The sequence below is a fragment of the Caretta caretta genome, chromosome 9, assembly GCF_965140235.1.
Source record: "Caretta caretta isolate rCarCar2 chromosome 9, rCarCar1.hap1, whole genome shotgun sequence".
NCBI classification, from domain to species: domain Eukaryota; kingdom Metazoa; phylum Chordata; order Testudines; family Cheloniidae; genus Caretta; species Caretta caretta.
In genome coordinates this window covers 98007288-98021525 of record NC_134214.1, presented here as the reverse complement: position 1 = coordinate 98021525, position 14238 = coordinate 98007288, and the positions used below count along the sequence as shown (strand labels likewise).

Genomic DNA, 14238 nt, shown 5'->3' with positions numbered 1-14238 from the left:
AGTGTAGCAAAATTTGGCTCCTAATTCTGAATCAAGCAAATGCAAAAATACTGCCCTTGATTCTGCTCTCAGACTGGTTTAACCCTTGGATAACTTCGTTGGCTGGGATGGCATCACCCCTGATTTACACCAGAGTAACGGAGAGGAGAATCAGACAGACCCAGTTTCCCTTTTCTCTACTCCCTCACCGCTCTGACGGCCTCAGATACAATATCCTGCAGGACAGAGAGAAGTACCTCTCTGGCCAGGCAGTGCTGACCCCAATGTAAACCCAACATGTGAAGGGCAAAGAACTCGCACGTGGCACCTTCCCCTGAGTTCACCTTCCTGACCCCTAGGCTAAGGGAAACCCCAGAATATATTACAATTTACATTTCACCAAAAATGCGCTGGTTTATTTCGTGTTCCGATCTGCTCAAGTTATTAGTTAAGACCCCGATCGTGCAAACAATGTAATAACCTTGCACACACGAGTAGCGCCCTGGGCTCAGTGTATGTAAAGTTGCTAAGCTCTTTCCGTCTGGCAGGGAAACTACTTCCTAGGGCCTCAAGCCCCACGGATCGCCTGCCTGCCTGCTCCGGGGAGAGATCCCAAGGAACTCCAAATCCGCCAAGCTCCACTCGCTTCATACCAGGACCTGGCCGCGCAGCCTGGTGCCCGCATGTGTCGGAGCAGGCAGGATTGCTCCGGTGTTTGCGGCTCCTTTCATCGCTATTCTGCGTTGCCGACGTTTGAGCCGGGAAGGCCGGAGACCGAGGGCCACCTGAGCTCAGGGTCCGGAGTGATGGACGCTTGACGCAGGGAGGTGGGAGAAATCCCTCCAGATCCGCTGCTACGCCAGGGCAGCCAGGCAGGTCCCTGCCGCGAGACAGGGGCGTTCTCTGCGGGCGGGGTGCCCAGGGGGCCGGGGCTCTGCGCCTTCTCCTGGCCGGGGGCCGGGGCTCCCTTCCTGCGCTGAGGAGTTTCTCCGCCTGCTTCCATGGTGCATCTTGGCAGCAGAGGGCACCCGCTAAGATATAAAGCAGCCAGCGCCTAGGACTCTCCGAGACAGCTCCAGCCACCGCTTCCAGCCGCCGCCGGGCAGCCCTGCGAGCTCCGGGCTGAGTCTCCTGCTATCTCAGCCGGGTGCTAGGCAAAAGCGCGCAGGGCGCAGCCGGGCAGCCCCTTCTTCCCTTGGGCACAGAGGAGAAGTGCGCAGAGGTTTTGGACACCCACCTCCCCGTTCCCGGGGGTTGGGAGCAGAAGGAAGGGCTCAGCTATCTCGGCCCTGCAGGCGATAGCGGAGAGGAGCGCAAGGTGCAGAGGTCCAGTCCCCCGACCAGGAGCTGGAGGAGACGCGTGGCCGGGAGAACCTTTCGGGGGCGTAGGGCAGAAAAGGGCCTGGCGAAGCGCGCCGTCTGCCAAGGGAGAAGGGCGCAGCGGTGTCAGATGCCCAGCGCTGGGCAGAAGGGCGCAGGCTGCAGCAGTACCAGACTGCCTTGTAGGCTAGAGGGGGCAGGGTGGCGGGCTGCAGTCTTCCTTGGCGCAGCGACGAAGGGCGCAGCTGTAGCAGACCCCCGCGCAAGGGAGGAGGGCGCAGGGCGCTAAGGGAAGAAGGCGAAAGCTGTAGCAGACCCCCGCGCAAGGGAGGAGGGCGCAGGGCGCTAAGGGAAGAAGGCGCAGCTGTAGCAGACCCCCGCGCAAGAGAGGAGGGCGCAGGGCGCTAAAGGAAGAAGGCGAAAGCTGTAGCAGACCCTCGCGCAAGAGAGGAGGGCGCAGGGGGGAGCAGGCAGCGCCACGGTCATGAGGCTGGTCCTGGCGGAGCGGAGCTTCAACCGCACTAACCACAGCTGGGCTGGGGGTTCCGGCAACCTGAGCTGGAAGGAGGGGCCGCTGCGGGCCTGGGCGGCTGGGGGCCTGGGGCGCACGGGGCACAGCGCGGTGGCCGTGTCTCTGGGCATCATCCTGGTGTGGGGCTGCCTGAACCACCTGCTGGTCCTGCTGATCTTCCTGAAGTTCGAGTCCTTCCGGACCCCCATTCCCCTGATCCTGCTGAACATCAGCCTCAGCGAGCTGCTGGTCTGCATCTTCGGGACCCCCTTCCGCCTGGCCGCCAGCGTGCGGGGCCGCCGGCTCCTCGCCTGTGCCGGCTGCAAGTGGTACGGCTTCGCCAACGCCCTCTTCGGTAGGTGCGGCTGCCCAGCTCCCGCTGGCACCTAGGGGAGGAAACAGCCCCGCCGCAGCCCCCAGGGGCAAGGGGCGCCGCACGGCAGTTCCCGGGGCCGAGTCGCGCTTCCTCTTCTAGGGCGCTGGCCGCGTAGTGCTGACGGGGACAGAGGCCCCGGGTTCCTTGGGGTAAGGATCCCCACCGTGCATGCAGCCACCTCCCGAGTGGAAGCAGAAAGATACAGACTGGCAGGGAAAGCGGTGCGTGCTTCCACCCACGGGAAAACCTGGCCCCAAAGACCTGTTAGGACAAGACAGTTCGGCCCTCCTGCTGGTTTATTCTGTCTTCTAGGCCAAATTTTCAAACAGGAGTCTCTACATTTGGGCTCCTACATCCATAACTAGGCACCTATATAAAAGCTGGGGCTGATCGTTCAGAGATGCCCAGCATGCACAACTCCTGTGAATTTCAGGACAGTCTGTGGTGCTCAGCACCTCTGGAAATCAAGCCTCTTTCACATATGGGTATAGGGGACTAACTGTAGGCACCAAAGGCTCTAGTCTTTGGTGGAGTGTCTGATTAATAACAGAGAACAAACTGCCTTGGTTGCCTGTGGTTTGGGGATGGAGAAGGTGAAGTCAAAGGCAGGTGTTGCTGCGTGTGCCCTGTGTGTTGGTTTCCAAAGGAGAGTCTGGTTGCTATGGATTTTAGTAAGCCATCATTGTCTAAATGGTCCCTTTTAAATCCTTGCATGTTGGACCATCGTTCTGTGCACTTCTCCACAAAGGGAGCATTGTGTTCAGTGGCAGAGGTGTGAAACCCTACCTCCATCATCCTAACCCTCTCCCTGTTTCTTCTCATGTGTCATTTGTCCAGTAGAAACAATGAGGAGTCTGGTGACACCTTAAAGACTAACAGATTTATTTGGGCATAACCTTTTGTGGGTAAAAAACCCACTTCTTCAGGTTTTTTACCCACGAAAGCTTATGTCCAAATAAATCTGTTAGTCTTTAAGGTGCCACCGGACTCCTCGTTGTTTGTGTGGATGCAGACTAACACGGCTATCCTTCTGATATTTGCCCAGTAGAGTTCCTTATGGGATGAAACTGCATATGCCTGGTCTTGCTCAAAGATGAGTTGTTTCTGGGAACTCTGAAGACCTGCGTCTTTTGAACTTAAAACAAGCAGGAAGAATGCTCTTTGCTTTAACAAAAAATTCTACCATGTATCCCCCCCTTATCCTGGCAACGCTTTGCTAGACACATCATCTATAGACGTTCTAGTTTTAGGTGACCATGGAGTTTTAGGGCCGCCTTGACTAAATGTGTACAACCGGAGCCTATTCAGCCTGTCAGTTGATGTCAGTATGGATTATGGGCACAACTGAAGGGCTAAGCAGGCACCAGATTCTCCTGTCTGTAATTTACTGTTATCACTGGCTCACAGGCCAATCACACTTATTATTATTGATATTTATTTGTATTGCGTAAGTGCGTACAGGGGAGACCAGCACATAGCTCTCACTCTCCTGTGCACCCCAGCCCCCCTTCCTCCAGGCAATCACACATTTACCCTTCTCGCTTCACCCAGACTCAAACACCTTTGACCTAATTCCCTGGTACTTCACATTCACTCCAGCTGCTGGAACAGTGCTTCTCTGACACCTACCAAATATCAAAATCCTCTGTGAAACTGAATTGCGTTTCTCCACTGAGCTCTATTACTGAGGTCTGCATTTAAAGTGGCAGCATTTGCTAACAGCTACACCTAGTGGTAACAAAACTAGCAGGGTTTCCCCCTTTACTTAGGGTTTGTTTACATGGGGAGATAGACCAGAATGGCTGTTTTGTGGTAGCTTCCCAGGGGGATACTATATTATGGAATAAATCACTTTATTTCAGAAAAATTAGCATGCTTCCAAAGCAAAGCAATTATTCTGGAATAAAATGACTATTGTGGAATAGAGTATCCACATGGGGAGCTATCTGCAATAGCTATTTGGGTCAATTTCCTCATATAGATAAAATATAATAACTGTGACCACTAATGTAGCTATGAATTATGCAGATATGGGATTTTATAGCTAAAACAAACACATGGGAACAATGCAGAGAACAAGCCTAGTGAGCATGGATGATGGTCTACAGCAGGGGTTCTCAAACTTCATTGCACCATGACCCCCTTCTGACAACAAAAATTACTACGGGACCCCAGGAGGGGGGACTGAAGCTTGGGCCTGTCCATGCCCCACCACCCTGGGTGTGGGCAGGGCAAAGCCAAAACCCCACTGCCCCAGGCTGGGGGGCCAAAGCCCAAGGGCTTCAGCTCCAGGCAGGGGGCCTGAAGCCTTAGCTCTGCCGCCCAGGGCTGAAGCCGTCGGGCTTGGGCTTTGGCTTTGACTCGGGCTCTGGACCCCAGCAAGTCTAAGCTAGTGACCCACTTTGGGGTCCCAACCCGCAGTTTGAGAACCGCTGGTCTATAGTCAGTGGGAGTTTCACACTGACCTTTGTGGAGGCAGGATCAGCCCCTTGGTCTGTCAACAGAAATAAACAAGTGATCAGAAGAAAGTGGTGCTGCCAGGAGCAACTTGGGACCGATATGGTTATATCCAGATGTATTTTAATGCTGCCATCCTGATGGGTTTTTTTTTTTTTTGCAGTTGCAGCAGGATATTTGTTTGAAATTAAAAATCTCACATTTATTGCAGGACCATTTCAAATGCCTGATCCTGCAGCTGTTCCCTTCAGTTAGAAGGGAGTACTCACGAGAGGAAGGGCATTAGGATCAGGCCCAAGGGGTTCAACTGGCTGCATGTTCAGAGACTTTGCACTTTCCATCTATCCCTACCCTGCGTGCTTGTTTCTCTCCCAGTGGGAGAATTCGGCAAAACCAAATGTGCCTATATTGAGCAGCAGCTCTGACGGACTCATGGGGTGAATCCTGCAGGGCCAGAGTCAGCAAGAGTTGACATGTGCCTGCAGTGGGAGTCATGACTGAGTAAGGACTGCAGGACTTGGTTCCATGGGAATAACCCCCTTCATCTTTCTGACTCACTAACACCATGCCCATCTCTTTCCTTGCAGGAATTGTCTCTCTGATTTCCCTTTCCATCCTCTCGTACGAACGCTATGTCACAGTGCTCAGGAGGTGCATGAAAGTGAACGTGTCCAGCTACCAGAAATCCTGTCTCTTTATTGCAGGCTCTTGGTTCTACTCCTTGTTTTGGACTTTGCCTCCTTTGTTTGGTTGGAGCAGCTACGGTCCCGAAGGCCCAGGCACCACCTGCTCAGTAGCATGGCACTCCAGGTCTCCTAACAATATCTCTTACATCATATGTCTCTTTATCTTCTGCCTTATATTGCCTCTTCTGACAATGATCTATTGTTACGGGAAAATAATGAGAGCAATCAAAACGGTAAGTGTCTTTTCTAGCTTCTCTAACATAGGGTGGTTGTAACTGCATTCTTCTTTTCTCTTTACTGAATGGGGATATTCTTAGAGTTCTTCCTGTTGCAGGACACTTGATATCCATGTCTGCCTATCAGGAATGAAACCTGCCATAAAGCAATATGTGGGGAGCTATGATCCTGCTCCCACTGAAGTCAATGGGTGTTTTGACACTGACTGATGCCAAATGCTGAACTTATTGTGGTAGTTGTGGGAGGCTCCATCAAGGAATGGCATGCCCCTTTATGTAAATAAATGTAATAGAAAGGTGATCCCTGCGCCAAAGAGCTCATGGTCTGAGTCAGTTTCAATCTACTTTAGTTGTGGTTTGCAGCTATTGGTCTAGATTCTCTATCTGCTCCTAGACTCAACACAGCTGTAAATCCAGCTTAACTGGCTGGGGATATCTCTGGAGCAGAGGTTGGAGAGCTAGCAATAAAGACTGTATAAAATGAAATAAATATCTACCAGATTATGGAAAGTGAGGATAATGACTATTATTATATAGTCCACACATTTCTTGCTGCAGTATCCAGGTGCTCCTGTGTTCTCTGGGCGGCTCTGGTACTTTGCTGTTCACAGGACCTAGTGCACTGCATTGCTGCACATCAAGCAGTGTTACTACGTGTGCAACAATCTACTATGACATGCTTTGGGCAATTCAAGGTTCTGGTCATAAGTAGCTGTAATTGGGTGAGCAGATGTGCAGTGTGGAAAGTAGGGATTTTATTTTCACAAAGCTTTGAATGACTGTGTTCACTAGTGCAAGCTATATGTACTAGGGGCTTTCCAAAGTTAGTGGAGAGACACGGTCCCTGCCTTGAAGAGTACACAGCAAAAAGTGATCAGGAGAAAGTGGTGCCTCCAGGAGCAGCTTGGGACCAATATTGTTAATCCAGCTGTATTTTACTGCATTTGACTCTTTTGTTTCCCCCATCTTTAAAATGGGAATTCAATGTTGCCAACTCTCATGATAAAACTGCAATCTTGCAATATTTGGTGGCTTGCTTAAAGCCTCAGCTCATGGAGTCATGTTATTACATGAGAATCTCAGCTTTCATTTTTTTAAAAGTAGGTTTCTACCGCTCATGGTTTCAGAGAATATCTTGAAAACTTGAACCATAATGGCTCAAAAACCAGAAGACAAATAAAAAGAATCCCAAATGTTATATTTTTAACAATCTCATGATTTTTGGGAAGCCTGATTTATAATTTTTGAAGGCTTGGGATTGGCAATACTGATCCTTGGTAAAGTTCTTTGAGATCTACAGATGAGAGCACTGTGTAAAAGCCAAGTGCTGTTACGTGTGTGCATAGTTAATATTTTGTTAGCGCTGTATGTGCACACAAGCACATATGTCAATAAGGGACTTTAATGTCTTTTTGTCTCTAAGAACTTACACAATACTTGGTCCTGCCACAGCATAGGGGGCTGGACGTGATGGCCTCTTGAGGTCTTTTCCAGCCCTATATTTCTATGATGTAATGGCTCCAAAAGAGCGTACTCAGTTATCTGCATCTTTAAAAAGTCAGTGAACTAAATTCTGCACTGATTTGAATAGAGTTGCATAGGGTGTAAGACAACACAGACCTGGGCCCCTAATCCTGGTGTATATTACATCATCTGTAATTAACAAGTCTGTCTAACATGGCAACTCCCAAACACTTTGACACAGCAATTTATTTAAACTTCTTTTAAGGAAGGAAATATACACACACAAATCTATGTTTAAGGCTATAACATAGGCCAACAAATGCCAGATGATATAGAGTTCAGGATGATAAACTATGTTTATCTCCTATGAAGCCTGATTTAAAACTCACTGAAGTCCATGGGAGAAGTTTCTTTTGGATCAGGCCCTAGTGTTGCTAGGTATTGTACTATGCATAACATCGTCGGTGCACAGATACCATTGTAACAGGAGTATTATAACTATTTGCCATGTAGTGTAGCACCTACATGCATAGACTGACAGCCGTAGCTCTGGATCTACATCCAGTTGCTGGTTTGACTGACAGTATTTACTTCCCTGGACCAACATTTTTTGTTTGCTAAAAAGAAGATCTGGGCAAGGGCTACAATCAGGGCTACACTGAAGAGCTCGGTATAAAACGTGTTGCCAGAGTGCTACAATAAGAAGAATGCATTTTTTAAAATCAGATGTGTCTGTCAACCTCTTATTTCAAAAGTGTCACTTGCATATGACACGCTGCCTCATGTAGCTCCTCCTGGCATTTAAACTAAAGCTGACTCTGTGAGGACATATCATTGACTTCCAGGTGAATTGGACTAGGACCTAACACAGGACAGGTCAGATACACAGCAGTTTAGAAATGATGTTAGATAATCAGTCTATTCACAAATATATGTATTTTGGTTCCTCTGTTTTAGTCACGACCAAGAGCTGCTAGGCTGACTTTATTAATGCTTCAGGGATTTGTTATTACTAAATTTATCAAGGTGTTAAACTGGCTTGTGAGAAACACAAGAACTCTTCAGTAATATTGGAAAATGCACCCTAAAGGATTATGCAACCTGGACAAAGTGTCTCACTACATATATAGAATCCTGGTCTCTTTCTTGAAGACACTTACCTCTGGTGTCATTTTATGAATGAATCATGGAGGTATTTTTAGCACCTTGAATTGTGGTATTTCTTTGAGTTCTAGTGGCAGACAGTTATGTAAGAAATCATTCCCCCCGGCTTTTAAAATGTGCAAAGAACTAGAGACGTGATATGAACACCAGTAGTTCACACATTCCTAGCAGAACACTCAAAAAGAGAACACAAATTCACAGAAATCCTGTAGGCTAACCTGCCTTTTATTTTATGCATGTTTAATTCACTGAAGATGAAGTGTATATATAGGCTGATGTGGAGGAACAGCAGTGGGGTGGGAGACTCCACTGGGAAGTGCTGTCTAAAAATTGATGGTGTATGTGATGCTAAGGACAAAAAATGGGCTATAAGAATGCTTATTTGTGATATTTCTTTTTGTTTTTGAATGTGCTGGGCATAATAAACTATATTTTTGTTCATCTGTGTGATGAGGTCACCTATTTAACAGTTCTAAACTGTACTCTAGTAATGTTCATTAACTACTGTCATTGGACTGGCTCAGCCAATCACAACTCAGTTTTCTATAATTCACATGATGGCATCAGGGAGGCAGTGCAGTCTGTTTGAGTTCAGGAGGAGGCTCCAAGAGCTGCCAAGGCCTAATCCCAGCTCTGAAATGTACCTTGGTCAAATCTTAACCATTCTGTGTTCACCCATCTCTCGAGTGGGGATAATGGGGTATCAGAGTAACAGCCGTGTTAGTCTGTATTCGCAAAAAGAAAAGGAGTACTTGTGGCACTTTATTTGAGCATAAGCTTTCGTGAGCTACAGCTCACTTCATCGGATGCAATCATCATGTTGCCCATATGAGTAGGAATATTAGTGAAAGAATAGCTGTGCCATTGCATACATCAGGATAGTTACGTGACAAAACCATTGGCATGTGTCACATAATCCTTCATCTTCTATCAACTTGTTGAATTTAGGACGGAAATAACCCCCACTCCTGAGTTTCGTAAAACAGTACTTTATTTTTGCAGGTTTCTAGGTGTAATATGACAACAGTTCAGAAGAGGGAACGCCACATACTTTTTATGGTGGTATCCATGGTTACCTGCTACCTCCTCTGTTGGATGCCATATGGGATAGTATCTTTGATTGCAACATTTGGCAAGCCAGGAATAATCACTCCAACAGTAAGCATTATCCCATCCATTTTGGCAAAGACTAGAAAATTTGTTAATCCTGTTCTCTGTGTGCTCTTGAACAAAAAAGGTAAGAATTTCACTTTGTTTGTATTTACTCTGAAACACAATTGCTCCTTCATATTAGATTTGTGATCAGTAAGTGCTATTGTTACAATATATGTAACAATTTTGTATGGGGACCTGTCTGAAATGAGCTGGGGTGTCTCAGTCCCTTTCTAATGGACTGTTGGAACACCCAGTCTCACAACGAGTTTCAGTTAAAATGACAAAGGTTTAGCCGAGTTGGCATGTAGTCTGTCTTTTCATTCCTCTGGAGGTGATCATTAGGAAGTAGGGCACAGTAGTGGGGTCACTATGGGGTAGCTTGCACTGCCACTGCCCATTCTGTGCGTGCTCTATTTCATAAGACATAATTGAGCTCTTGACTTGTTCTGGAGTCCCTTTGTCCCCTATTTGTGACATCACCCTTCTCTGGTGATGCATGCAGCGCAGTTACGCATTAACAATCTGTAATTAATACACTTTGTCCTGCATCACACACAGCAAATGTATTTTCTTACTGAACTGCACTGTGGTGTTAAAAAAAATAGTTCTTGTCAATAAAAGTAACCCAACAGAAGTCTAATATGTCCTTGTGTTGCTGACTTGCTCTCCCACTACAGATGGGGAGTAGCTTTCTGGCCTCATTTTAAGTTTTTTTTGGAGAGGGTCCATAGAATGGTCCCTCCCATTTCCGCTTTGTCTATAGCTCCCTAATCCTGATTCACCGTTACCCCGCAAGTTAGAAGTTGTGAGTTGCAATGGAGGCGATAAACCACATTTCTGGTTTCCTGATCCTTTGGCTTCTCAGCAGTTGGCTACTTTTCAGGCACAAGCGAGAGCAGCCTGAAAGCTGGCTGAACATACATTGACTGCCAATGACCCCAAGAGGCCAGTATGCCATCTGGGGATTATAAGGACACGTGGGGAGACCCAGCCAGGGAAGGGGAATGTTGTAGGACCTGCTACAGTGGCTCCCTACTCAGTTCAAAGATAATCCCTTTGTTGGGGCAGACCTCTGGTGGTCATCTGAGCCACTTTCAGGGCAAGTAGTTTCTGGCAGATCAGTACAAACCTGCCTAAATGTACTACAGGATATGGTCCTACATTCATTCTGAATAGACTATGCACAAATTAAAGCAGGGCAAAGGGCTGCAGAGATAAGCACTGCACGGTGAATGCTGAGAGGTTGTCATTGCTTGCAGCATCATTCTCAGGCTCTTTCTTTGTCCAGACAAATCCTTCCCAGCAATGCCATGATCCTGAGGAGTGATGATGCATTGCATATAGCCTCCATCATGCTAAAAATTGGTGTTGCAAAGATATAAACAGAGCTGATTGTCTATGCAGCTGGATGGAGTGACTCAGATGAGCAGAAAAAGGAAAATGTTGCACAAACAGCAAGCAGAAGAAAGACTTAAAACACCGGAACTTAAAAGTGATAACACAGCACGCAACTGAGTGGGGGAATGATAAGCTGACTCCACTCTTCTGATCAGCACCACAGCTTTACTTAAATAGAAAATACACACACACACAAAGGCAACATTAGTCTTGGAAACTAGACAGGAGGAAATGTCCAGAAGCTCCTTTTGGTATCATTTCATTTACTGGCAAGTTAGTTTCACAGACATACAACATGCTAGTGTGCACACACAGTAATGCTTCCAGCAGTACACAGCAATTTTGCTATTTATTGCAGTAGTGCCCACAATGTGCTAGGCGCTGTCAAAACTTTTAGGAAAGGCCAGTCCATGCCTGAAGAGCTTAGCAGCTAAGGAAAGCTAATTTGCATTATTTTCTCTTGAGCTCCCAGTGTTCCTACCTGGATATATATTGACAGCCTAGTTATAGTGAGTGGGGATGGAAGAATGCACTCTATTGAGTATTGTCCAGAGTAAATTAGAGGCTAAAACCAACAGGAAGATTCAAGTCTAGTTTCATGAGAGGAAGTGTCTCAGTGATCTGAGGAAAGAAAAGAATGGAAGAATCACAGAGAAGGGAATAGAGGGGTGGCTAACATGGGGATGAATGTAATGTGCTATAGGGGAACACCAAGAGGGAGAGGTAGAAGGGAGCGATTCCATGAGAATATTGAAAGCCATGAGTCTTTTGCCAAATGTTCAGTTACCCTGAAAGTGATAAAAGTTGGCGGTGATAGAGTTGTAACTTGTGCTTCTCTGTAATGGTGACGTTTCCAGCCCTAGCTCTTCTTGTCCTTACATGCATGTTCTCTTTCATACAGGGCTTTCTTTAGGCACCTTCTTTGATTACATTAACAATGTTCTGATCAAGGGTCAACCAAATTCTGAGTTGGCATCCCGACTTCTAGCCTAAATTCAGTGTTAGTGATGAGGTTCTATTTCCCTTGGCTGAATAGCAAGGCTCTGCCTACACTGGGGAAATGAGCTGCACTTAAAAAGACCATGGTTTGAATGCTTGTGTGGACAGGGATGACAGATTTTGAAGAGTGTTAGCTGGTCCTGGGCAGTTGGAGGTGGCTCCCAGGGTCTCATATTAGTCTAGACAGGGCCTAAGGGTTCTCAGGTCACTCTGCTTCTGGAGAAGACCTCAGAATTTTACTCCCCACTTGTGACCTGCCCATCTTTGCTGTGGTGATGAAGAGAAGCATATATGTTTTCAGTTTGAATATTGTGGGGAAGGGTGAAAAAGGAGCTGCTCTGTTTGACCTGAAACATTTCAACAGCCAGGAGTTTGGGAATAGATAGTTTCTCACAATCTAAAAAGAAGCTGTGGGTCACAATTCCTGCATTATTATTAAGGACTGTGGTTTAACATTTGGACCAGTACAGTAAATGTTTACCCATAAGGGTGAACTCACTGGCGGCTCTTGCCCAAAACAAAATCTAGGCCAATGTTTTTATAATTAAAAACTTTTCTAAGAGCAGCATTTTTGTTTCCAGCAGAAACAGGTGCTCAGAAGAATGAACTTGCTTGGCACTAGATGAAGAGGAGCATGTAATTGGCTGCCTTTATAATTCATAATAATTTTCAATGGGAGAGCGCTGTGTTGTGAATGCATTTTAAGTTCTATTGATGATTTCACCCTGCTATGTTTAGAAAAAAAACACACACACACACGGTCCAGGCCCAAAGACACTGCAGACCCTTCAAACCTCTCCCCCATCCATGCTAGCACTCTGTCAATTCCCACGTCCTGGCTGGTGAAGGAGAAGGACCCTGGTGGTTTAGGAATCCCACAAAGTCCTTCCACACTTACCCATGGCTGCCATCTAGGAATCGTTGCATTCCACATGACCACACTAGAAACCTTTCATATCTTGTTTTAGTTAGGGAGATTTGAGCACTGCAGAAAATCAGTCTGAGTCCCTACACTACTGGGAGATCCTGTGTCAAAGCACTGAGACTCAGTAGTGCAATGCATAGTTATCTGCTTCAGTGAACAGCAGCATTATTCCTGTGTTACAGATTAGAAAGTTGAGGTCAAGTAACTTACCCAAGGTGATGTGAGAAGACTGTGTCACAGACAGTAAGAAACCCCACAAATGTCCTGGCTCCCAGTCCTGTTTGTTAATGATTTGGACCTTGTTTCTGCTCTAGGCACTGCAGTGATTCAGCCAAAAAACTGAACTCTGCCTGTAAATTAGTCGATACCTGCAGATTCAAAGGTACTTGTATGGGAGTCCCAGACATAAGAGGGCTAACACAGGTGTATTTACTCGTACTTCCCGACTAGTATCCTGAACACAGACATCCCCCATTGACTGCAGTGGGTCAGGATTACAGTCTCTTGTTAGATCGATGTGATGTGCTCTGTTTGAACTTATAAGGCTAGACTGTGACCATGCACTGGAGTGGGAGAGAGTACGTATGCCCCTTTATCCCCACACTCGCTGCCCAGACACTGGGTCCAATGCACAGGAGGAAGTGGGGCTGCACTCTTGCTAGCTCCCCTTTCCAGAGACAATGGCAGGAAGGGGTAGACACAGGCAAAGATTTGTCTCTGCCCTCTCCAATCAGCTGAGCGAGTCCACAGGGGCAGGAATTTCCTGTTGGTAGAAGCCAAGAGTCAGTTGCTACCTCCTGGGAGCAAAGAAGAATTGAGACGGTAGCCAACCAGGCCATTGGTGGTTAGACATAGTGGCTGAAATGAGAGCTCAGCCTACCAGCGACAGCTGGGCCCAGGGTGGTCAAAGTTCAGGAACAAGCTGATGGACAGTACCACAGTGACAAGCCAAATGCCAGAGGGCAAGCCTGAGTCACAGGCTAGAGGCAGAGCCAAGGACCAAAGTCAGCCAGAGGGGAGCAAAGCAAGAGCAGGCACAGGTAGCAGGCTGGAGCAGGGCTGGAACACAGCAGGAGCAAGGACAGGAAGCAGGGCAAGCACAGCTACAAGCACCAAACACCTTGAGCAGCAATTGAGCTGTTGTGGGAGCCAGGCTTATATCAGGGCTGCTAAACCAGCAATCAATCAGGTGCTGTCACTACTCTGTCAGTTCCAAGGCAGGGCAGCTGGGTTCGTTGGTTGCCTAGCAGTGAAGTTAGTCAGGGAGCAGGGGAGTCTGGCCCCCACAGTGCTACTCCTAGGGTGGTGCCTCAAGTCATAATCTAGCCTATAGTCAACAGGGACAGGCCTTTAAATGCCCTGAAAGCTCTCATCTCTCTCCTTGTTTGAGTAGCACATACATGGGAGTGCTTTCAGGATGCATTTAGCAAGTTACATTGCCATCTATTGACAGCTCTAAGAATCTTTAAACATAATCCTCAGACTGCTCGCAAGTTAAACTAGACCGAGAATCTGCTGAGGCTTAAAGGTGGCTTGGAGCTACCTTTCCTTACTCCTCCCCTCCCCCA

General features: G+C 47.2%; 1 protein-coding gene across 1 annotated transcript in view; it reads left to right on the top strand.

The window, feature by feature from the left end:
* The first annotated feature begins 1022 nt into the window (after positions 1-1022).
* Positions 1023-14238, top strand: part of CD40LG (CD40 ligand) — a 54064-nt gene continuing 40848 nt past the window's right edge. Inside the window, exons 1-3 of the mRNA XM_048864351.2 lie at positions 1023-2165; positions 5231-5562; positions 9196-9351. Coding sequence (XP_048720308.1) covers positions 1784-2165; positions 5231-5562; positions 9196-9351 — 870 coding nt within the window. The 5' untranslated portion in view covers positions 1023-1783. The remainder of the gene's footprint in view (positions 2166-5230; positions 5563-9195; positions 9352-14238) is intronic.